At 33.5% G+C, this 24913-nt stretch overlaps 1 protein-coding gene across 2 annotated transcripts; it reads right to left on the reverse strand.

The window, feature by feature from the left end:
• Positions 1–2646: 2646 nt before the first annotated feature.
• Positions 2647–15599, reverse strand: LOC148610841 (uncharacterized). Of its 2 annotated transcripts, none has more exons than XM_088590581.1 (3): positions 15504–15599; positions 4356–4466; positions 2647–3911 (listed from the first exon to the last, which is right to left on the reverse strand). In XM_088590581.1, the coding sequence occupies exons 1-3, from the start codon at positions 15525–15527 to the stop codon at positions 2976–2978; spliced, it is 1071 nt and encodes a 356-aa protein (XP_088446707.1). In that variant the 5' UTR covers positions 15528–15599; the 3' UTR covers positions 2647–2975. The 2 variants fall into 2 exon arrangements, with proteins under 2 accessions (XP_088446707.1, XP_088446706.1); XM_088590580.1 differs by lacking the exon at positions 15504–15599 and adding an exon at positions 6259–7597.
• Between the last annotated feature and the right edge of the window lie 9314 nt (positions 15600–24913).

Here is a 24913-nt window from a genome sequence, read left to right on the forward strand (position 1 = left end):
ATTAAAATAAAAATATGATGCTTACTTTGACAATTGTTACATTTTAAACAATAATATCAATCCATTATTGAAATTGAATTTGTTTGCATGCATACAATTTACAGAAGTATGTTATTTTGTGGCAATGGGACTGAATATGTATACATTTGGAAAAAAGTGATTACAAATTTGAAATAAAACAAGAATATCAATTTTTAAGAATCATTTTAGAAATTAAATTCATTCACAATTTTATATGTACCGATAAAGCTGTTAATACACTACAATAAAATATATAATGAGCAAAAGTTTCACTCAACAAATGACCTTCACACTCAGTTTATTTAAGGCACTGAAGAAGGTCATTTGTTGACAGAAAATGTTGCACATTATATAATTTTTTATAGTGTATTAACATCTTTATCGGTATCGTTGTACAATCCTTTAGACTTATATAATTTTTTTTGTTTATGCTGCATCGTCATGACTGGACGATCCGATTCCCATTTAGTTAGCTGGTTGGCAGATTCCTTTAGACTTATACATATATGGCGATAATGCAGATGTCGCGTGATTTCGGTAATTCTCAAACTCGGCGAGAATGGGGGATGGCGCTATAGCAAATGGGTAATAGGGAAATTGGGGATGGAGCAATCGGGTATGGGCAATGGGGAATGGGGCTTGGGGCAATGGGGTACGGGACAAGTTGGAAGTTTATCCCATACTGGGACTGTATCTATAAAATAATTAATTCACTAAGAAATTTAGAAATAAACTATAAAGCGCTATGCATTTTGTCATTGAAGTTCCAAAATCATATTTATTTGCTTCAACAGAAGCTAACATTCTAAATATATGGTGTTTACTATAGAATCTAGCCTTTATCAAAATCAGTACGTAATGATGTACAGGAGTGGGTCCAGTAGGATTTGCTAGCACACATTCATATAATGTAGATTTGGAAATTTATCAAAACACGAATATTTGTCAATATGTATAAACAAAAAGTTTTTTATTTCACAGAAAAAAATATCATGTTTTGACAGACATGAATTTCTTAAATTAAGCACCAAATAAATCCATAAAGTTTATTTATTTATTAGTTTTAGATCGAGTCATAAGAAAAAAAATCCCCATTACGGTATACCAACTTATTTTTTGTGGGTACTTATTTTCACGTGAACAGTGACTATGCTTGATCTCGGCGGTTGTTTCCCCTACCGGTGCACATGGTCCATGCTCCCAGTTTTTAGTGGAGTACGAGTTGCTCATTTGCTTTTGTTACTTTGTATGTATGATTTTAGTTACTTTGTGTTCTTTGTTGTGTATGTCTGTTTTCCATGTCTGGTCTTTGTCCCTAGATTACATTCTTTTGATTACTCCTTAGCAATCTCTGGTAAAATGATCATACTTCAGGAAACGAAAAAAATTTGGTTTAAACGGTTCAATTTTTTGTTTCTGCTTTCTTCTTGGAAGTAAGATTATGAAGAAACAAAAAAATTTTTAATTACCGCAATTGTTTTCAAGTAGAAAGATGGATATCGGCAAAAAATACCGAAAACTTCAAATACAACGAAATTCAAAAGCACGACCTAAACATGTACACAGGAAACAGACGATCTATTTGTATGGATAGTAAAAATGAGAGAAAATCCTTGAAAAAAAAAATAAGAGTTATCAGGGGAAGCAAGATTCTTGTGGAAATCAAAAGAATGAAATCCATTGACAAAGACCAGACATAGAAAACAGACGAACATAAATCAACCAAAATAATACATCCAAATTAGCAAAAATAAATATGCAACTCGGACTTCTCTAAAAACTAGTAGCATGGAACAGATGTACCAATAGGGTGAGCGTTCCCTGCTTTTCTAGAAACACCCGCCGAGTTGCTCATAAAAAGTCAAATCCGGAGTAGACGAAAGAAAAGAAGAAAACTATGACATAGGTACAAGTTCATGATGACAACCACTAAACCTCTGTAGTGATGACTTCAATCTTGTAGCAACATAACCCTGTTTATGAAGCCTATTTGTTAGAAGTCTAGCACAATGCAAAAGTCTGTGTAGTTACGACAAGCTCTGGCATGACTTATGAGTTGTGATATGAAAACTCCATACACAGGTGCTGAAGGGATGTTGCCACAGATGAAAGGAAAGTTGTCAATACGAAACAAAAAAGTTACATTTGTATAATTAGGTCAATAGTTTTCCTTTACCATCGATCTGTAAGTGTAGGCTGACTTGTAATTGTGACATTAATTTGTACCGTGTCTGTGTTTTCGGTCTATTGTTGTCACCGGATCATGTATATCATGTTGTTCTTTCATATTATGATCTCCTTTCATTTTCATTATTCATACAAGAACTTTGCATGTATTTCATATTCAATATGTTAAGGAAATATTCAGATATTTTGTTTTGTTTTCTTATAAATATAAATACAAACAGTTAATATGACGTTTTCATGATAAGATTATTCATGAATATAATGTTTGGCACTATGATAACATTATTTATTTTTGTTCGACTTTATGATTCATTTTTAAAGCAATATTCCGACGAGTTATTTATAAAGTCGACTTCACTCCCCCAAATAATAACATATTTTATCTACCCTATTTATGAAATCTTGCAGTACTCCAAATTTTAAAATACGTAAAACACCGAGGCTTCATTTCTTTTATTGCATATGGTAGAACCTTTCGGTGATGGATTTGGCTTCCTCTTTCGATAGGTTTGGTTATAAGTACTTCTTGTATACTTTGACTATGATATTTTGACTATGATCTTCCTACATATTTGATTTTAATGCTGCTGATGAGACGCTACTCCTTGAAACACGTGTACAGCATATCGAAATATACAATATATAAAACTGGTATTTTTTTTATTAAGTTTCTTTATGGTTATTAGCTGTGATTTCTACCCACCATATGTTTGAGTTGAGGTATTTAAAAAATTGCTTTATCACCATTAGATTTTTTTCTACCCACTTTAAATTTCTGAATTTGCTATAACAATACCATTTGTATCAATATAGACTGGATTTGTTGGTAGGAAACAAAATCTGTCATCCCAGTCTTTCACTGTTTTAATATTGTCACCTCCTTTATTCTTGCCATCGAAATGAAGACCTTTATCTTTCCAATTAAGAGTTAGTGCTAGATTGTAACCAAAATTAGGATACAATGTCCATTCTTTATTGTGATAAGCAAAATATATATGCCACATTTCCCACATGGTGTCAGTTCTGTTCCGGAAAACAAAATCAGTGTACCATCCATTTGGTTTCTTTATTTCTGGGACTAATGGAATAAATGGCTCTTTAGACATAATTTTGTACCATGTCCGAAATCTAATCCAGTTGTTCCGTTTCGGGGAAAAACCAGATGTTCCAATGACTGGGTACAAAAACACAACGTTATTTGTAGATACATTAAGTTGTCCACTTGCTGATCCATGTTTTACGTTTACTTGCAAAGCAAAGCCGTTGATTTCGTCACGATCACCGTACTGTCTATGGACGAGCCGGAGATATCGATAAAACCAAGGAGAAACTGATGTGTCATCTTCAAATATAACTGCAATTTCTTGTGTCTGGTAATTTGGTTGCCAGGTTCCCATCCATTGACCGTATATACCGACATGGTGTTTATGGGTAAACACGTTTCTAACACCCTTATCAAATTGGAAGTTTAATGCTTCCTCTAATGTTTTGTTGTCAACTTCTCCATTTGTAGACCGATCAAGCCATATATCAATAACGATCTTGTCGTTAAAGTAATATGCATTATTCAAAGAATGGAGTAATCGCCGAAGGGACTGAAATCTGTTGTACGTAAGAACTATTATTCGTAAATCAGTGTTATTTTCTTGCACTACTTCAGATAAATTAATGTTGATATCAGGGTTTTCTGGATGTTCTAATGGCTAATGAGATAAGAGTACGATGTAAGCATTTTTTTTTTGTTTAAAAAACAGATAAAAATTGTTGTTACAAATAAAAATTATATTTATTGAAATCTAGCATGTAAGTAAAAATCAAAGAACGAAAAGTAATTCTTTTAATTATAAGAAAACATTGAAATAAATTCAAAAATGCATTTCAAGTGCATTGATTTAGAAAAAAAAACAATTATTTTTATATTCATACTTACCTGAATATAACTTATATACTGAACTGTTATAAATCATTTTGTATCTACACAACAAACGTAGGTTGTAATTTACACTCGGTCAGGATGCAGAAATTTACACAATATTAGAACCGAAGATATAAAAAAGTTTGAAACTTGTATAAGCTTATGATAATTTTAAAGTGCCACTAATGAAGCATTTTTTTCATGTTTAAAATTATTATTACATAATACTCACTATTTCCGAATATAACAATAACACAAAGAGACACAATACGCATGCAGCATTTAATGGCAATAAGCATGCAGTCGATGCAAAGATGCGTTTATAAACTCGTGTTGGTAGGACCTGAAATGTTGCGAATGTAAACTATACTTGAGAATAGAAATACGTTAAATACACGGAGCATGTTTATCCGTTATCAGACACCTATATAAAAATATTTTTTGAGAAAATAAAGAAAAACATGATGTAAAACTTCTTTGAATTACATTAAACTATATATGTGGTATAACTTCAAGCACATTTTCAATCAACATTACATCTTGTCGATGAAGATAATTTGCAGAAAAGTGTAATTGGAATAGAGTTGTTTTATTCCGACAAAAGAAAGGGAAATCAATGTCTTCTATGTTTTTTTTAATCTATAAGATGTCAGTTAATTATTTCTTTTATTACGGTTTTAATAAATTTCATTTTTTCATGAACGTATGGTACATCCAAATATAATCTTTATAATTATACAATTATCTGTTAAAAAATGGGTGAAATATTCAAACAAAAATATAAGGTAAATTCTACCTCAATTATAATAAGAGCTTTAAAATATTAACATGAACAATCACAGCAACCTGCTAAATTCATTCTGGATTCATGTTATGGTAATGTGATAATTAATTACCTATATATCAAAGATTGAGATAATATTTTAGTGTATATGCTTTGTGTCAAAATCTGTATCACATACCAAGTTAACACGAGACCCGCATACACCCACTGGGATCGAGACACATGATACATATTATGTTATGTTCGCTGTGTATCGAATATTACACTGTACATTTGGAAGATGATTTTGGAACTATTGCTTACAGAGTATGAACAATCTCTACCAAGAACTATATATTTTTATCTTGGTGTACTATCATTTTTGGAGAAAACAACGATGTATAATATTTTTAAGTCGGGATTTTAACTAAGTATGGTTAATAGAAGTATACAGTGTTGAAAAATCATAGGTTTTAATGCTATTATATTCTGATAATATATTATGATAATAGTCTTGAACTGGTTGTCTAAAACAGATCTTTTGAATTTTTCAGGATCTACATCGAATTAATACCATTACGGGAGTAACAAGTGTTGTGGTAGGACCTCATACCCTCTTTGACAGCTGTGAGTATAGAAGTTTAAAATTTTGAAAAAAAGGTTTGGTGGTCCAGCTATTCTTGTGCAGTTTAGGAATCCAGTACACAGACGGTAAATCACAGTCATCGTCCTTGGTAGAGTGACCACGTCTACCTCTGATAATAAACATTGGATGTAAAACGTTTTGTAGACAAAAACAATGTTGGTTTGGGCATTTGGCTGCTGGTACGATACCACATTTTTCATATATTGTAGACAATGTTTTTACTACATCGGGGTCTTTGAAACAAACCTGATATTGCACTGGCACTCATTGACCTACTTAAAACTTTCATTCCTTTCAAAATTTAAGACCTCATTGCCTTTACCCACTCTGACAGAGAACCAATATCTTCTTGTTCTCGTTTTATCCAATTTCTTGCGTAGTCCTCGACGGCATCCATAAGAAATTTAAAGTTATAATTCCAATTTATGGAGCGTGGTTCACGGTACTTGGGACCTTTAGAAAGGATATTACGCAGAGATTCGTTTTTGATGATGGTTAAATCTCCCGTACCGACGTGACTGGAAGGACCGTATTTGAATGGAGAGTTTTTGTTAGAACAGTCAGGTGGTTTAGCCTTGAAGTCATCAATCTCGAGGTTCTGCAATAGTCTTTTATAATTGCAATGGGTGAAGTATAGGAATATGAAATAATTGGTATGGATTTGTCTTTGAAGTATAGGGGAATTTTTGTGATGGAGGATGTTAGCCAAATTTATTGTATCTATACCTTTGTTGCCAAACGGTAGTGGAAGAAATGATCGTTTTTTGTCATCTTTACTTTTCACACAAACTGGTTTAAAGAGTCTGTGGAAACCAATATATTTTGGGCGTAGAATATTACACCATATATTATCAAACTTCCCAGCTAAAAAGGTCGAGCTAAAGGACACATTTTCTTTGAACATCCCTTTCTGTCGTCTACATGAGCGTTTACGACCATCAGCTCTTGACTCATTGCTTTCACTCGCTTTGAATTTTGTAGGCTGCAGTTCCTCACTTTATTACACAATCGGACTTTGGTATGTTTATTTTGACTTCTCAGTACTATACCAAAGTTGGAAAGGTAAGCCGTTTTCATGGAGGCGTTTTCTGATTTCCTGCGGATCGAAGACTTGGGCCAATAGATAAAGCTTTCTTGCTAATAGGATCATGATTCTGATGTGAAATACCCAGATGTAGTCATATTAGACTGGCGTTGTGTTCTTGGTAGATCAAAACGATATCGGTCAGTTTTTTAATCTTGCTAATTTAAATTCCTTTCGTATTTTTGTGTGGATATTTAGGGAAAAAGCATGGTGCTTGTAATTTAGTTATAAAATGTATATGAGGATATTCAAGGTTTTCAATTAAGTGATACAGCATATTTTTAAGCAAAACGTTTGGGGAAATGATATTTTGGCACCCTTTCTACAAACCTCATTATTACATCAGTACCTCTTAGGGTAAATTATCTTGTATGTACAGATGAAATCAACATTTTTGTTTATAAGGCCTTTAACAATATTACCAATTACACTATTCACTTATTGTATTCACTGATTTAGTGGGTGTAATCTTATTGTTACTTTTTGTTGTAGGATGCATGCCTTATTGTATTCTGAGTGTCTCATTAGAAATTGTCAATTAAGTCTGAATAATCGTTTGAAGAGAAATGACAGCAAACAGTGAAAATAACATGTCATTCTGCACAAAGGACAAACATTCACACCTTTGGCATGTCTGCAATAAAGATTAACATTGTATAGGCCACCTGTACTATCTTTTGGGCATGCGCCTATTAGATATGGACGTCTAAATTTTGCTCTCCTATCCTATTGGGAATAATTGTTGGATAACGTACATGATGGAAGTTTGAAAGTTGAAACTTAGATAATTAACTGTCGGTTTAGTATAAATATTGCAATTCTATACACATTTAAATTATTTAAAAGTCCTCCTGAAAAGATTTTTGTTGCACGGTCTAATCAAAACAAACATCAAATATGGCCGCCTCCTTTGTTCAAAAGAGTGGACATGATCCTGACATGCTGGTGTCTAATTCTCATTTTACTATCAGTTTATCATCATCTAAATCGAATAAACGATCTATCCCAGACAGTCCTGATCACCTTCCTGCTACTCAAAAACAAAACATGAGACAGATCAAGCGTCGGAACTCTGTAGGGGACCTTCGAGATATCGAAAAAAAAAAGACATCATCTGCAAGGAAAACAGTAACTGACAAGGTCTTTGAAGAGCTCACCTGCCCTGACGTCCTAAACAGATAATTCCTCTACTAGCAGAAAAAAATTGGTGAGACCCTAACCCCACTCATTGAAGACCAGGTCCAAAAATGCATATCTACACATATTGAGCCAATCAAATGTGCTATCGATGAACATGAACATTTACTTAACAATCACAAAGAAAAAACAATTTGTATGGATTCAAAAAGTTGATCTACAGGTCAGAGAAAATTCAAACACATTAGAGATTGGGTCGCTTAATAAAAAAATTCAAGATTTTGAAAACAGAATAGATAGTCAAGAACAGCACTCTAGACGTACCAGTCTCCGGTTCTACAACATCACAGTACCTGTCGACCAAAGGGGAAAATAGTTCAACCTGTTAATACGGATGACATTATCGTTGATTTGTGCAACAGACAACTAGGTTTGAACTTATCGGCCAGTGATATAAGCCGTAGTCATGTCATCGGTAAAGTCAAATATGGAAAGTGTCAAGTAATTGTAAGATTCATGTCCTACCGTAACAGGGCTATGGCCTACTCAAATAAGAAATATTTGAAAAACAATGCAGATGGTATTTTCATTACTGAAAATCTTACCAAATTTAAAACGGACTTGACCAAAAAACTCTCTCAGTTGAAATACAATGACAAAATACACGCATATTGGACATCAGATGGACGCATCTTTGTTAAAAGATTTGAAGATAGCAGGAAAGAAATCGTAAAAAAACTTTAAGGACATCTCTAACTTTGAAAGAGGTATTGACCGATCAGCTCGCCACGCTCGATCAGAATCTGGCCGCAATCCGGATACCAATGAGGATAACGACTCTCAACAAAACGGGGGATAAACTATCCAATCAAACAAAATTGTTAAATTAACTTGCTGTCTCTATTTTTCGAATTTAAATGACTGCCTACTATAATTTACAACTTATAATGCCTTCGAAATACTAATATAAAGACTGCTATTATTAACAGTTGATATACGTTTATATATTTATTTTTCTAATTATGGTTTAAGTAATAGAGTTGTGAATATTTACCTCATGTAAATTCAACTTTTGTAATGCTGTCTTTCGCAAATAGTAATTTAATTTTTTCATTTCAATTTTTTTATCTATCAATTAATTGCAATTAGGATGACTATAATCAAAATAATTATAAGTAATTATTTGTTCCCTTATAATCATTCCATATTAAATATCACCACATGAATAAATATAAAACTACAATCAATTATTGTGTACTCTTAACACTAACGAAACTAGTCTAGTGTTTATTAGACTTATTACCTGTATTTAAGCACACTTTATTTTTATTTCTCTCTTTTTGTTCTCTATAAATATATACCTTGACCCTTTTTCAATGTTACATGACAAGATGTACTATACTGATCGATTTCAATACACAATCGAAAGAAGTGTCATTGAATACCTATCAAAAATGTACGTGTACAATTAATTGACATTGAGAGATGGCAGTTGGTATTTCTCCCTCGCTTTTTTTTAATCTCTTCAATCTCATATATTATCGTTAGGCTTATCAACTACTTATGAAATTTTTCACTAAATAATATGCTTTCAATCTTACAAATAACAAACTTATCATTATGGTTTAATATTGTTTATTTCAATCCTTTAGATGGCCTCTTTTAGTTAAATTAGGGGGGTCTCACAACGTTACGGGTATTTGAAAAAAAATAGTGGTCAGTTGAATAACCAATTGTGATGTGTAAAATATATATGATATTTATATCAAAATAAAAGAACTACTAGAATAATATATTATAGTTATCAAGTGGCTTTGATTTAAGAAAAGTTTGTTTTTGTTCTTTTGAATTTATTAATCATTGTACATTAACTGCGTCTTTCATTTATATTTGAACAACTTATAACAATTTAAAGTCAGACCTAATACTGTAAAGTATCATAGTATGTACCTTCACAAAAACCGTAGTAAAAGTAAAAGTTAAGTATATTTATTTTTCGACGATGATATTAGAATATTATCCAAATTCCCAAGAAGGCTTCACGACACTTATTTACAATGCAAACCGTGTTTTTTTTTATTTTTGTTTAGTTATAATTTGTATTTCTTTTTTGAATTTTACTTACGTGAAATTTGATGATGTGTGTGGTTGCGTAGTATTGTTTGTTTTTTGTTTTTGCCGTTTAGCCGCCTGCTTGTGTGTATTTTTCTTAAAGTGAGACCAAAAGGGTAATTGTATTGAACAATATAGGGCGGCTATTGGCTTTTTCAATCTTCGTGATTATTCATTTAAGACAGTTTGTTATACCTCTAAAACTAATGATAATTATATGACAGAAATATTACTTACAAATTTTAGGTGTTCATTTCTCGTCGTCTATCTTTGCATTTTCCAAAGCTTAAGTCCCAACATTAATATTATTTTCCTATTGTTTTTTTTAGACCACGTCCTTATTATTGGCAATATTGAAACAAACCCGGGTCCAAATTCGGAAAGTGGATCTACCTCTAGTGTTAACGAATCCATATTCTCCATATGCAATATCAATATCCGAAGTCTGAGAAATAAGGTCAACTTTCTAGAAAATTTCACAGATGAATTTGATATAGTAACCGTTACTGAAACTCACTTAGATCCAAGTGTCAATAATGATGACTTGCAGCTCCATTCTTTTTCTAATAATATTATCCGTAAGGATCGTAACAATACCGGTGGCGGTATACTGATCTTTGTAAAGGATGGTATATCAATGATACGAAAAGGTGAACTCGAAAACCCCATTGACGAAATATTATGGGTAGAGATAAAAGGTAAAGGTCAATGTTTTGTACTTTGTTGTATTTATCGACCAGAATGGACGGACGCTGACGTTTGGACAAGGCTAAACAACTCAATAGAGCACAGTTACCAATTTAACGAAAATATTGTGATAACTGGTGATCTGAACTCGAATTTATTTAGGCTCCACAATAATAGATTATATGACACAATGAATCTCTTCAATTCAAAAAAATGTAATTGATAAACCGACAAGGGTGACTGATCACAGTAGAACACTGCTAGACCCAATATTAATAAGTGATACAATTCAATATTCATTAACAGATGTACTTAAAGTACCATCAGAAACAAGTGATCATGATGCCCCAATAATATTTCTAAAATGTCCAAGATATGTACAAAAATCATTCAAAAGAGAAATTTGGCAATATGATAATATTAATTTAGAACATTTTTCGTCACAACTTGATAATGTTGATTGGGACGAACTTTTGTCTAACACCGAGGATGTCGATGATATGTGTAAAACATTTTCCCAAAGGTTTATTGGTATTGCAAGGGAGAGTATCCCAACAAAATTAGTTCAGATACGCAATAATGATAAACTGTGGTTTGATAGTCAGCTGAGAAAGGAAATTCGAAAAAGGGACCGATTTCGTATAAAGGTCCTAAAAACTAAAAGAGAAACTGACATTAATAAATACAAAAAGCAAAGAAACAAAATAAATAATCTTAAAAAATACTTAAAAGAAAAATTCGAAAAAAGTTTGGATAATATTATACTCAATAATGCTGCTAACTCAAAAAGGGCTCTGGTGAAATACCCCCACTTAAAAATATTATTAATGACGAAAATATTGGTGATATCGCATATGGAGACGACGATAAATGTCATTTGCTTAATAAATACTTCAGTCTAATTTCCTCTCTGGACGTCCTCTTCCTGATTTTGAAGAAAAGACAAATATTTTCTTAACAGAACTTGAAATAAATGAATCTAAAATCGTAGACATAATAAAAATATTAGATCCCCATAAAGCATCTGGCCCTGACATGATAAGTCATAGAAAGTTGAAAATATGCCCCGAAAAAGTAGTAATTCCTTTAAGAATTATATTTAAGAAATCCCTAGAACAATGTAAGTTTCCTACCAGCTGGAAAATTGCAAATGTAATTGCGATCTTCAAAAAAGGAGACAATTTTCTTCCATCTAATTATAGGCCAATATCCCTGATAAGTTGTGTTGGAAAAGTGATGGAACGCATTGCTTATAAACATGTGTTTAACCATTTACAAAGAAATAAGCTCATTTATGAATATCAGTCTGGTTTTCTTCCACAATGTTCAACAGTTCATCAACTAATAGAAATTTATAATTGTATTTTAAATTCTTTAGAAAATAAGGAGGTAAGTTGTTTTGTGTTTTGCGATTTTTCAAAAGCTTTTGATAAAGTATGGCATCATTACACAAAATGAAGTCATATGGTATATGTTGAAATTTATTGAATTGGTTTCAAAGTTATTTAGACAATAGAAAACAATGGGTGGTAATCAAACAATCGTCTTCACAACCTTGCAACGTTACAGCTGGTGTGCCTCAAGGCTCAGTTTTAGGTCCTCTGTTATTCATAATATATATCAATGATATTGCTGAAAATCTTTTGTCCTTATGTAGACTATTTGCAGACGACACGTCTCTGAGCTACTCTGATCGTGACTTATCACACATAGAGACAGTGATTAGTCATGACCCCAGAGAGCTAAGAGATTGGTCCAAAACATGGCTCATGTCTTTTAATCCTGACAAAACGGAAATTATGTTGTTTTCTAATATTGAAACTCCCGAAATAAACTTTGTATTTAATGATAAAAATATGCCAGTTACAGATATGCATAAACATTTAGGTGTAACATTTAGTAACGATGCAAAATGGAATAATCACGTTGAATGCATAATCAAAAATGAATCGAAACATTTAAATGTATTACGGAGACTTAAGTATAGTTTAGGAAGAAAGAATCTTGAATCACTATATCTTACTTTTATTCGACCGTTATTTGAATATGCATGTGAAGTGTGGGACAATATGGGCCTGGGTTATTGCAATAAACTTGAACAATTGCAGTTAGAGGCTGCTCGAATAGTAACTTGACTTCCAATCTTTACTAGTGCACGAATCATTTATAGTGAAATCGGATGGGAAACTCTAGCAGAAAGACGTGAAAGAAGAAAACTACAGTTGTTCTATAGTATTCAACATAATAATGCTCGAGAATATTTATACAATTTGATCCCACCAACAATTCAGAGTACAACAGTTTAACCCTTACGTAATTGAAATGACTTGATACATCCTTTTTGTCGACTGTCTTTTGACACAAGACTCGTTTTTACCATCAACTATACGGTTATGGAATAAACTCAATTTGTCTACTCGTAACATTGAATCTATAGGTAAATTTAAAAATGAATTAAATAGGAGTAAATCAAATCCAACAAACTGAGTTCCTAAATATTTCGAGTTTGGAAATTGTAAATTAAACATTATTTTAACACAAATACGTTTTAAATTATGATCTCTCAAGAGTTAACATTATAACTGTTCCATCCTGCCGATGTGGTGCTAGCATTGAAGATTCAAATCATTTTTTCTTTGAATGTCCTCACTATTCTGATATTAGAAACAGACTCCTTATTAATTTAAATTGGTTACAGAAAATTGCCGAGTAAATTTAAGTACCTTAACGTGTGGTCACCCGGCTCTTACCGATGAGCAAAATACAACAAGTTTTAGTCATGTATATAATTATATAAAAGGATCTAAGAGGTTCCATATTGTATAATCAGTATCATTGATACTGTAAGTATTTTGAAACAACCACATACATCATCACATCATCACAATATTTGCTAGTTATATCATGTCAATATTATGTTTATATATTTATTGTATTGTTTTTGCAAGCTTTCAATATGTATTGTTACACACTGTATATGGGAGAAGACTTAATAAGTTTGTCTAACTTGTTTCTAATCCCTTTTGCATAATTACGCAAGTAAAATATGTTTAAACTGTACTATTATCTTCATGACAAAGAGCGCATTGGCGAGACATAGATACAACTATCACCTTTTTTAACATTATCAATATGCAAGGCATTTACACATTCCTTTACTTCAAAACCGCAAATATCCCATACACTGTTTACGACAGCATTCAATGTCTCGTGGATTATTTAAAAACATCCCCCCCCAAAAAAAAAAGAGAATAAAAGAATACAAATCGCAAAATGCGAAATTGTTTACGGAAAAACAACAACAACTTTAGATTTATCGATCTATTAATCGGAATAACCTTATTTCTATATCAAATGATTTCCCCAAACGTCGATGCCAAGTTTTCGAAAGTGAAACCGTAAAATCTGCCGCTTACTCAAAATGCTGTTATTTTGCAAACATGTAAAGAAAAACTACAAATCCAAAAAGTGCGAATATTCTTATAAATTGTTAATTTATTGCATAACATTTACATGTAATGCGATGGGAGTAATTGTATTATTAGATGAATGAGGTATTCAAGAGTCTGCTTTGAGTTGAGAGATAAAAAATCAGACAATAATAATTTCAAGAGGGTTACATAGTTAGTTTACATGCTAATCTTCCCTGCGGCTTTCACACACAAAAACTATAAACACTAAAACAAATTAAAAAAATAGCAAAGCACTTTAAGACAATACAATATAGAACATTAAAAACATTGTAGGCAACAACTAATTTCTCTTTTATGATACTCTATTCAAAAGTTTTAAGGTACTTATTTATATTTATTTTGAATGAGTTCTTCTATGTATATTACGAATGAAGCCTCACTGTTTTAGGCATTTTTAAATTTTCAAGACAACAAATTTTGATAAATAAAATAAATAAAAATCCGATATAATATTGGGACAAACAAGTCTGACTATTGGGATGATGAATACCCTAGGAGACCATAGGTTCACCAGCAGTGGCATCGACAATCATATATATATATATATAGGGGCTGAAACATTTCCAACGATGTTAGAACCGTCAAATTTGCCATGCAAATGTTTGGTCGCTCCCTCTGCGGGACTCGATCTCGTACCGCTGTGAAATCTATGGCAACACCACAAGCAATAAGTCCAGCGCCCTAGACCACTCGACCAGCTAGGCTATATAAAAATATAGCTTTCGCTGGCCGGGTCATTCCTCCTCGTAGGATTAATCTAAGGCTCTAGATGTCACAGCGGTACGAGTTTGAGTCCCGCAGAGGGAAAAACCAAACATGTGCATCGCAAAGTTGACAGTTCTAACATCGTTGAGAATTTTTCAGACCCTTCTTTAAGTTTACGTTATCTTCCCTGTATCAATTTGATCCGATGGAGCAGTGTAGCGAATAGAGTCGTCACATTCTGAGACGTTTGTATAATATTGATTTGTTGTGACATGCATCATTAATTTGATCCTCTATCCTACATAATAACACCTAGATGAAGTGTCCCGTACTACCATACATCGTGTACTAAGTTAGAGCCCTAGATTAATCCTACGAGGAGGAATGACCCGGCCAGCGAAAGCTATATTTTTATATAGCCTAGCTGGTCGAGTGGTCTAGGGCGCTGGACTTAGTGCATGCGGTGTTGCCATAGATGTCACAGCGGTACGAGTTCGACATATGTTGTACATATGTTTCAAAAAGTTACCTTTCATCAGCAGCTTTGGAATTAAATATATACGTAGTTCTTAATCCAAATATTAGCTATATAAAAGAAGTATTCAAAACCAAATCTATCGGAAAAGGGAGTCGTATCTATCACCGAAAGGTTCTTCCATGCGCAATTGACGAAATAAACAGAAGAAAAAAATCAAAACAAATAGTATGCAGAGTACAAAAGATATTTTAGAGAAAAGGCTCGAAAGCAAAGCTCTTAATATTCAGCAACAAACCTTTGATATGCATTTTAATCTCATTTTGTATGCAAATGTATCACTAATCGCTGGTGCATGACTGGTGACGAAATAAGAAAAAAACAAGTAAATATATTTAAGGTAATATTAATAATATGAAGATAAATGGAATTCATACGTTTAAAAAACACTTATTTTTTTTCAAATTTCACGCAGCGCCAATTTAAAATGTTTTTATTTGTATCTTCTCATTTTTATAGTGAAAGTTTGCTTGTTTATTTTAACAGAATAAGTTATTGTTTAAAACAATATTACAAGCTCGTTAAAACATAATACATCGTTGTTTTTCAAACAAAAAAAGATTGTACACCTAGATACTAATATATAGTTCTTGGTAGAGATTCCTCATACTTTGTTTAAAATAACTCCAAATCATCTTCCAGGTATACAGAGGAAGATGTAAACAAAATGCTGGAATTTTCAATCGACAACATATTTGTCTAGTTCTGTGGACGCGTTTTCCAACAAATGGTCGGCATTCCAATGGGAACAAATTCTGCTCCTCTACTTGCTAACCTATTCCTATACTCCTATGAGGCTGACTTAAAGCCGGTCTGATTCAAAAGAAAGAATATTGTTTAGGTAGATCCTTTAATCTCAGTTTCAGATATAAAGATGTCTTATTATCTTTAAACAATCCTAAAATCCAGCAACTGCGTATGGAGTTTTCATATCACAACTCATATGTTATTCCAGAACTACGCAGACATTTGGTATAGCGCTAGAATTCTAATAAATAGGCTTCTGCAACAGGGATATGTTGTTACAAGATTGAAGTCATCAGTACAAAAGTTTTATGGTCGTCATCATGAATTCGTGCATCGTTATGGTGTATCCATCTGCACCATGAAAAACTGATTTATTCAACGTGTCATAGTTTTCTTTTCCTCCTTTGTCTACCCCGGACTTGACATTTATGAAAACATCGGCGGTGTTTCTAGAAAAGCAGAGGACGCTTACCCTACCGGTGCACCTGGTTGGAGTCCCAGTTGCCTATATGCCTTTGTTACTATGTATATGATTTTAGTTAATTCATGCTCTTTGTTGTGTGTGTCTGTTTTCCATGTCTGGTCTTTCTCCCTGGGTTGCATTATTTTGATTGCCGCTGTGGCCTTGCTTCCCTTGATTGTTCTTTTATATTAGAGGGAATTGTCCTAAGAATTGTCCTAAAAAGGTACTATTTCAATCCTATCACAACACTTGTTACTTCCTGAAAAATTCGTAAAATATTTTGGAGACAGTCAGTTCAAGAATATTATCTGAATATAATAGCAATAAAACCTTTTCAACACTGTATACTTCTATTCCCCATACTCAGTTAAAATCCCGACTTAAAAACATTATACATCGTTGTTTTTCCAAAAAAGATAGTTACAAATATATAGTTCTTCGTAGAGATTCCTCATACTTCGTAAGAAATAATTCCAAATCATCTTCCAAATATACACAGGAAGATGTTAACAAAATGATGGAATTTTTAATCGACAACTTATTTGTCCAGTGTGATGGATGTGTTTTTCAACAAACGGTCGGCATTCCAATGAGAACAAATTGTGCATCTTTACTTGCTTACCATTTCCTTCAGTCTTATAAAGCTGACTTAATAGCTTATCTGATCCGAAAGAAAGAATATATTTTAGCTAGATCCTTTAATCTCAGTTTCCGCTATATAGATGACGTATTATTGTTTAAAAAATCCTAATTTCGGGGATTTGATACATCGCATCCACCCCAAAGAATTTGAGATAAAGGATACTACAGACACTGTAGAGTCAGTCTCATATCATGTGTCTACTATACATGACAAATATTTTGTCGTACCAGCAGACAAAGCCCAAAACAACTTTGTTTTTGTCTGCAAAACGTTTTATATCCAATGTTTATTATCAAAGGTAGACGTAGAAAATAATAGCAGTGACACGACCTATACTGCTACCACTCTCTCCAAAGAATAGATTGTGGAAAACCATAAATCTGTGCTATTCTCTTATTGTTTCTACCAAGGACGATGATTCTGATTTACCGTCTATGTACTGCATTCCTAAACTTCACAAGAATGCATACAAACAACGTTTCATAGCTGGATCTGCAAAATGTACCATCAAACCTCTTTCAAAACTTTTAACTTCTATACTCACAACTGTCAAAGAGGGTCTGCAGTCCTACCACAACACTTGTTACTTCCGTAGTGGTATTAATTCAATGCGGATTTTAAAAAATTCGAAAGATCTTTTTAAGACAATCAGTTCAAGACTATTATCTGAATATAATAGCATTAAAACCTATGATTTTTCAACACTGTATACTTCTATTCCCCATACTCTGTTAAAATCCCGACTTAAAAACATTATACATCGTTGTTTTTCCAAAAAAGGTGGTACAACTGGATACAAATATATAGTTCTTGGTAGAGATTCCTCGGCGGGTGTTTCTAGAAAAGCAAAGGACGCTTAACCTACCGGTGCACCTGGTCCATGCTCCAAGTTTTTGGTGGAGTCCGAGTTGCTCATTTACTTTTGTTGCTTTGTGTGTATGATTTTAGTTACTCTGTGTTCTTTCTTTTGTATGTATGTTTTCCATGTCTGGTTTTTGTACCTGGATTTCATTCTTTTGATTACTGCTATAACCTTGGTTCCCTTGATTACTCTCCCATATTTTGTAAGAAATAATTCCAAATAATCTTCCAAATATACAGAGGAAGATGTTTACAAAATGCTGGAATGTTTATCGACAACATATTTGTCCGGTGTGGTGGATGTGTTTTTCAACAAACGGTCGGCATTCCAATGGGAACAAATTGTGCTCCTTTACTTGCTGACCTATTTCTTCACTCTTATGAGGCTGACTTTATAGCTGATTTGATCAGAATGAAAGAATATTGTTTGGCTAGATCCTTCAATCTCAGTTTCCGCTACATAGATGACGTATTATCTTTAAACAATCCTAATTTCGGGGATTTGATACATCGCATCTACCCAAAAGAACATGAGATGAAGGATACTACAGACACTGTGAAGTCAGCCTCATATCTTGACCTACACTTAGAAATCGATGGTAAAGGAAAACTGTTGACCAAACTTCACGACAAACGTGATGAATTTTCATTCAAAATTGTCAACTTTCCTTTCATCTGTGGCAACATCCCTTCGGCTCCTGCGTATGAAGTGGTCATATCACAACTCATACGTTATGCCAGAGCTTGCCCAAACAACGCAGACTTTTTGTATCGCGCTAGAACTCTAACAAATAGGCTCTGGAACAGGGTTATGTTGCTACAAAATTGAAGTCATCACTACACAAGTTTTGTGGTCATCATGAACTCGTGGAACGTTATGATGTATCCATCAGCATCATGAAAACTGATTTATTCAACCCGTCATAGTTTGCACTTCCTTGTTTGTCTACCCCGGACTTGACTTTTTATCAGCAACTCGGTGGGTGTTTCTAGAAAAGCAGAGAACGCTTATCCTACCGGTGCACCTGGTCCATGCTCCCAGTTTTTAGTGGAGTCCGAGTTTCTCATTGACTTTTGTTACTTTGTATGTATGATTTTAGTTACTTTATGTTCTTTGTTGTGTATGTCTGTTATCCATGTCTTGTCTTTGTGCCTTGATTACATTCTTTTGATTAACCATGGTTCCTTGATTACTCTTAAAAAACATCCTTTATCCCATGAATTCAAAGTTACTTTTTGTCGCGTATTTTTCAAATATGTCATCTTTAAATTGGTACTTGAAGTCACAGTATTGAATAACTGTGAATACAGATTTAGTAAATGCGATGATCGTGACCGCAATTTTTTAAGAAAAAAGACGTATTAACACTTTCGGACATGTCACGTAAAAAATGAAACTTTCTGAAAGTGTTTGATTACATTTGCCAATCGTTTTCCATTGTACATTTGTAAAAGTATATATAGACATGTACTTCAGGTGCAAAGTCGACAAGTTTGAACAAGTACCATCTCGTTTTAAAATACAATATATAAGGGTCAGAAGAACTGTCAAAAATTGCTATTCATAGTTTTGTTATTCCCTCTATGGGACTAGAACTTGTGCCGCTTTGACATGTATGGCAACACCGCCCAGATTAAGTCAAAGCCCTTTTCATCTTTATTGAAATAAGTCATCAAGGGCAGACATAAAAAGTAATAATATCACAATGATCTGAAGTATCATAGTCAAACTTATACATTTCGTATCTTGATCATTAAAACATTCTCAGTCGCTTGATCTACAGTCAGTCCATGAATAGATAGAGCCGTGAAGTGAATATATTTGTCACCTTCTAAGACGAATGTGTTATATTTATTTAATGTGACATGTATCGTTAATTTGATCCTCTATCCTACATGACAATGAGCTGGTCTGTACTAACATACATCATGTAGTAAGTCACAAGGAGAATGGAACAGCCATACAAAAAACATCACTTAGCCGGTAAAAGATTTATTTCATATAGCCTAGCTGGCCGAATGTGCGCAGTATGAGATCATTTGGTTTTCCGTGTGGGTCTGAGTTGTTAACAGACTTATAGTCCAAACCAACAGACACCCATCAATACCTTATGCCCATGAGCTGTCGTTCTTCCCACTTGACTAATAGTTTACCATGTAGTCAAGCACTTAGTCTACGGCGCAATTATTCAGATGAAGAGAATCTTCACAGAAATGTCTTGGTCAAATAAAATGATTGAAGAAGATGGAGGTATAAATCTGATACAAGCTAAGCTACCAAAATAATCACAATATTCCAAGGAGTAGCCTTAAACAGTACAATATAATGAAAAGAGTAACAAATCTCTTTGTGTCCTTACAAACCATTCTTGAGTTAAAAACCTACATAGTACCATTCGTGAGCACTGGATCTCTAACGAAAGAAACTCCACAATATCCAAAATGTATCAGAACAATTTATCATTGGTTTGAGACAGCCACAGTTTGTGAAATCTCTAAATACAGGCAGAAATATCTTGGCCCAGCTTGACCCCAGACGAGATTTGCTCCTTTGGTGACAAATTGTGCAAATCCAAACACCAAACAACCTTTTAACAGACGTTTTAACGAGCAAAAGAGCAATATAACAGAACGCCTTTACTCCCTGTAAGAACATTTTAGATAAATAAACCGTTTTCTCGACGAATTTAACCAAATGCAATTCTTAATTGCGGAACAGAACACGATCTTAAACGATGCACAGAGAGTGTAGCAGCAGGAACTTGGATAAAGGATCTCCATATATTATATTAAAACGGAATTAATAAAAGAAATAAGTTATATAATAAGTCAACGTTTTGAGTTATATCTCTACACGAAGATCAATATATCGAGACTCGTGTACTAATGTTTTACTATCAATGAAAAAATCTTATACGTCTCAATAGTCACTTGATTATGCAATGAGCAGTCATACACACTTATTCATGTTAAAGGTTCGAATCCCGTCGAAGAAGCGATCAAATTTGCAGCATGGCATCGATTCCAGAGTTTTGGTGTACCATAGACTTATGTATTTATTTCAGCGGGATTCGAACCCATTTCTCTGCCCTGACGTTTAAGTCAAACGCTCTTGACCATTTGACCAACTAGACTATAAAACATATCTTTTATTAACTGGGTGATACTTTCTCGTAAGTTAAGAAGCACATGATGTATAACGGTACAGCGTTTACGATTATACAACATCTGATAGTGTCGGGTAAGACAGTAGAGGATCTGCATCGAAATACAGATACAACCACATCGCGTAATATGAAAAGCATAATGGCAATCTATCGATGCGTGTTGTTTACGGACACTTAATCTGTTGAAAAGATAGTCAACGGTCTGACCAATGTAAAATTCCTGGCTCGAAGGATATTTTGCACTGTAGGAAACATTTTCCGACTGCAGTTCATCGATGTATTAATTCGACGATTATTGTAATTTACCGTCTATGTACTGGATTTCTAAACTTCACAATAATCCATACAAACAACGCTACATAGCTGGATCTGCAAATTGTACCACCAAACTTTTTAAAAACTTGAATTCTATACTCACACCTGTCAAAGAGGGTCGCCAATTCTACCATGACACTTGTTACTCCCGTAGACGTATTAATTCAATGTGGATCCTGAAAAAATCTTCCAGAAACCCCCTATTGAAAATCATTATCAGAATACAATAGCATTAAACCTTTGATTTTTCAACTCTTTGTACTTCTATTCCCAATACTCAGTTGAAATCCCAACTCAAAAACATTACACATCGTTTTTACTCCAAACAAAGAAGATACACGAAGATAAACGCATGTAGTTCTTGGTAGAGATTCCTCATACTTTGTAAACAATCAATTTTAAATTATCGTTCAAATATGAGGAAAATGACATATTTGTTCAGTGTGATGGACGGGTTTTTAAACAAATAGTAGGCATTCCAATTGGGACGTATTGTACTCTTCTAATTGGTGACCCATTCTTTCAATCTTATGAGGCTAACTATATAGCCGATACGATCCAAAAGATGGCACATTGTTTAGATCTTTTAATATAAGGATCCCAATATAGATGACGTATAACTGTTAAATAATCCTAGTTTCGGGGATTTTAGTGGAGTCCGAGTTGCTGATTTGCTTTTGTTATTTTGTATGTGTGATTTTAGTTACTTTATGTTCTTTGTTGTGTATGTCTGTTTTCCATGTCTGGTCTTTGTCCCTGGATTACCTTCTTTTGATTACCGCTATGACCTTGGTTCCCTTGATTACTCTTACATCGCATCTACCCCCCCCCCACCATAATAAAACACTTGAGATTAATAATACTTCAGATACTATGAAGTCAGCTTCATATATTGACCTACACTTAAAGATCGATGATAAGGAAAAACTATTGACCAAACTTTACGACAAACGCGATGAGTTTTCATTTCGTATTGTCAACTTTCCTTTCATCTGTGGCAACATTCCTTCACACCTATGTATGGAGTTTTTATATCACAACTCATACGTTATGCCAGATCTTGCCGCAACTACGCAAACTTTTTGTATCGCGCTAGACTTCTTACAATTATGATTCTAGAACTGGGTTATTGTTGTACAAGATTGAAGTCAACCCTAAAGAAGTATTATGGTCGTCATCATGAATTCGTGAACCGTTTCGATGTATCCATCTGCGCCATAAAAACTGATTTGTACAACGTTTCATGGGTTTCTTTCCTTTTTCGTCATCCCTGGACTTGACTTTAATGAGCAACTCGACGGGGGTTTATAGAAAAAAAACAGAGGACGTTTACTCTACCGGTGTACCTGGTCCATGCTCCCCGTTTTAGTTGAGTCCGAGTTGCTTATTTACTTTTCCTACTTTGTGTATATTAATTTGATTATTTTATGTTCTTTGCCGTGTTTGTCTGTTTCCATGTCCGGTCTCTATCCCTGGATTACATTCTTTTGATTGCCGCTATAACCTTGGTAATCAGTAATGATTGTGCATTCTTCCTATAATCGTGCCGTAATTGCGAACGGTATTGATGTCTCCGTTGGTTTGGCGTCTCGTGAAACTTGCATTCTTAGGAATTATGGTTGTTTATCGTTCTGCAAGAATTACGAAGTTTTCTTGCTAGTTTTTAATTAGATAAGCCTTAACTGCGTTGAGGCGTACTGTTTGCAACTCGGGATCGATCAAAATCTCCTAACAAGACCAAATGAAATATGTTTTTTTTTGTGTGAGACGGTCTTAAATTCAAATATCGCAATATAAATCTGTTATAATGTTATTCTCAATCTTCTTCATTCAGAAGGGGACGCTGATGGCTATTTCAGGTTCCATCGTCAATTTTATAGAAATCATTTCCAATTTTGTTGATTATAAATGTAAAATCTTAACGAATGTCTCAATGAATTATACATTTGTTTTCTGGAGAGAAAATAACACGTGTTGCATAGGTTGGTGCAATTTCAGTTCTTAAGCAGTTCCTTTGGTTTGCAAGTAGAATTGTTTATTAAAAAGGAACGTGTTATTTTCAAGAATAAAGTGTTGTCCTTCAATAGTAATATCTTTGGGAAAAAAAGATTTATTTGCTCTGGATGGCTTTCTATCCAAAATTGCACCGCTTTTATTCCTTATTCATGAGGAATATTAGTGTAAAGAATTGTGACAAAAAAAGCTTACTATGATTTTCCCATTCTATGGTATAACTTTAGATCTTGTGGTTTTCGTAATCGTATATATTTCAATTATTTGAACCGCATACTGTTTCGAATATCTTTGGATTTGTGGATTTGGGTAGCCTTTCAAAGCAACAAGGTCTCATTAAAAATATGCGATAATCGTCCTACTTTTTATTTTGGCGCTCATCAAATAAATAAACTAATTTGCATACCTTCCAGAGTGTCCTTCTATCTTTGAGTAAAAGTATTGATCTAATTACTGATTTTCTACTATAAGTTTATAGTGTTCAGTGTCCATAATCACTAATGCACCACATTTGTCGGATTGTTGGATTAAAATGGAGTAACCGTCTTGTAAATCATTCAATGCTTTTGTTCTCCCTTCGTTAAGTTATCTTCATTGGAACATATTGTACTTAGGATTACAAGGTTTATAGTTCTAGAGCAGTCGTTCCCATCCAGTCATCAACTGCAAATGAATAACAAATTTCCCTAAAGTACATTACATTTGATTGTATAATTAATAATCTTTTGAAGTTATGCCAGAAGAAGCAAGAACACTAATATAATTTTACATGTAATTATAGGAAAATCTGTTGACAAAGAAATCAAATTAGATTCAACATTTATGGAAGATTTCATCACATGTATATTAGAAAATTTAGTATATGTAAGATACTTCGTTAAGAGGAAAATCGGCAAAAAATACCAAAACTTTCTTAAACCTTTGTGTCAGTTGTCGTTTGATTTTATATTTAAAACACAAATAAAACATGTAATTTATCTGAACTTTCGGAACAAAATTGACATGGACAAATATCAAAACGGCAACTGAACAATTACAAATGTAGCTGCTCCTGCATATTATACATATTCTACGATCAAACTTAATACTGAAAGGAGGACATGTTTCAACATGTGAGTGACTCTAATTAAAATTTTCACATAATTGTATTTTCAGTACCAGACATTAAGCGATTGTTGAGTACGCTAGTTAATGATAAAACCAAATCTTTGATTCTAGAACAGAAACAAAGCTGAAGTGCCGGACATGCTTCTCATTCTCCTTTTGAAAACACAACAAACAAAACTTGTACAAAAACGGGATCACACTTTGACTTCGAACAAAGCTTTTGTTAATTGCGGTAACCACGCGGTATAATCTCTTTTGTTATCCTTGAATTAATTTATTTAATGATCATAGCCTTCAGAAAACTCATTTTTCTCCGTAAAAGCTTAGTTACC

The sequence above is a fragment of the Perna viridis genome, chromosome 7 (genome assembly GCF_037379345.1).
Source record: "Perna viridis isolate PV_CMFRI_1.1 ecotype Kerala chromosome 7, ASM3737934v1, whole genome shotgun sequence".
Taxonomy (NCBI): Eukaryota; Metazoa; Mollusca; class Bivalvia; order Mytilida; family Mytilidae; genus Perna; species Perna viridis.

Excerpts from the sequence above, each read along its gene's own strand:
- LOC148610841 (XM_088590580.1), bottom strand. The coding sequence starts at position 6,303 with ATGACAAAAAACGATCATTTCTTCCACTACCGTTTGGCAACAAAG. Across the intron at positions 4,467-6,258 it reads ACTACCGTTTGGCAACAAAG|GTCCTACCAACACGAGTTTA; the intron begins GTATAGATACAA and ends GCAACATTTCAG. Across the intron at positions 3,912-4,355 it reads TATTGTTATATTCGGAAATA|CCATTAGAACATCCAGAAAA; the intron begins GTGAGTATTATG and ends TTATCTCATTAG.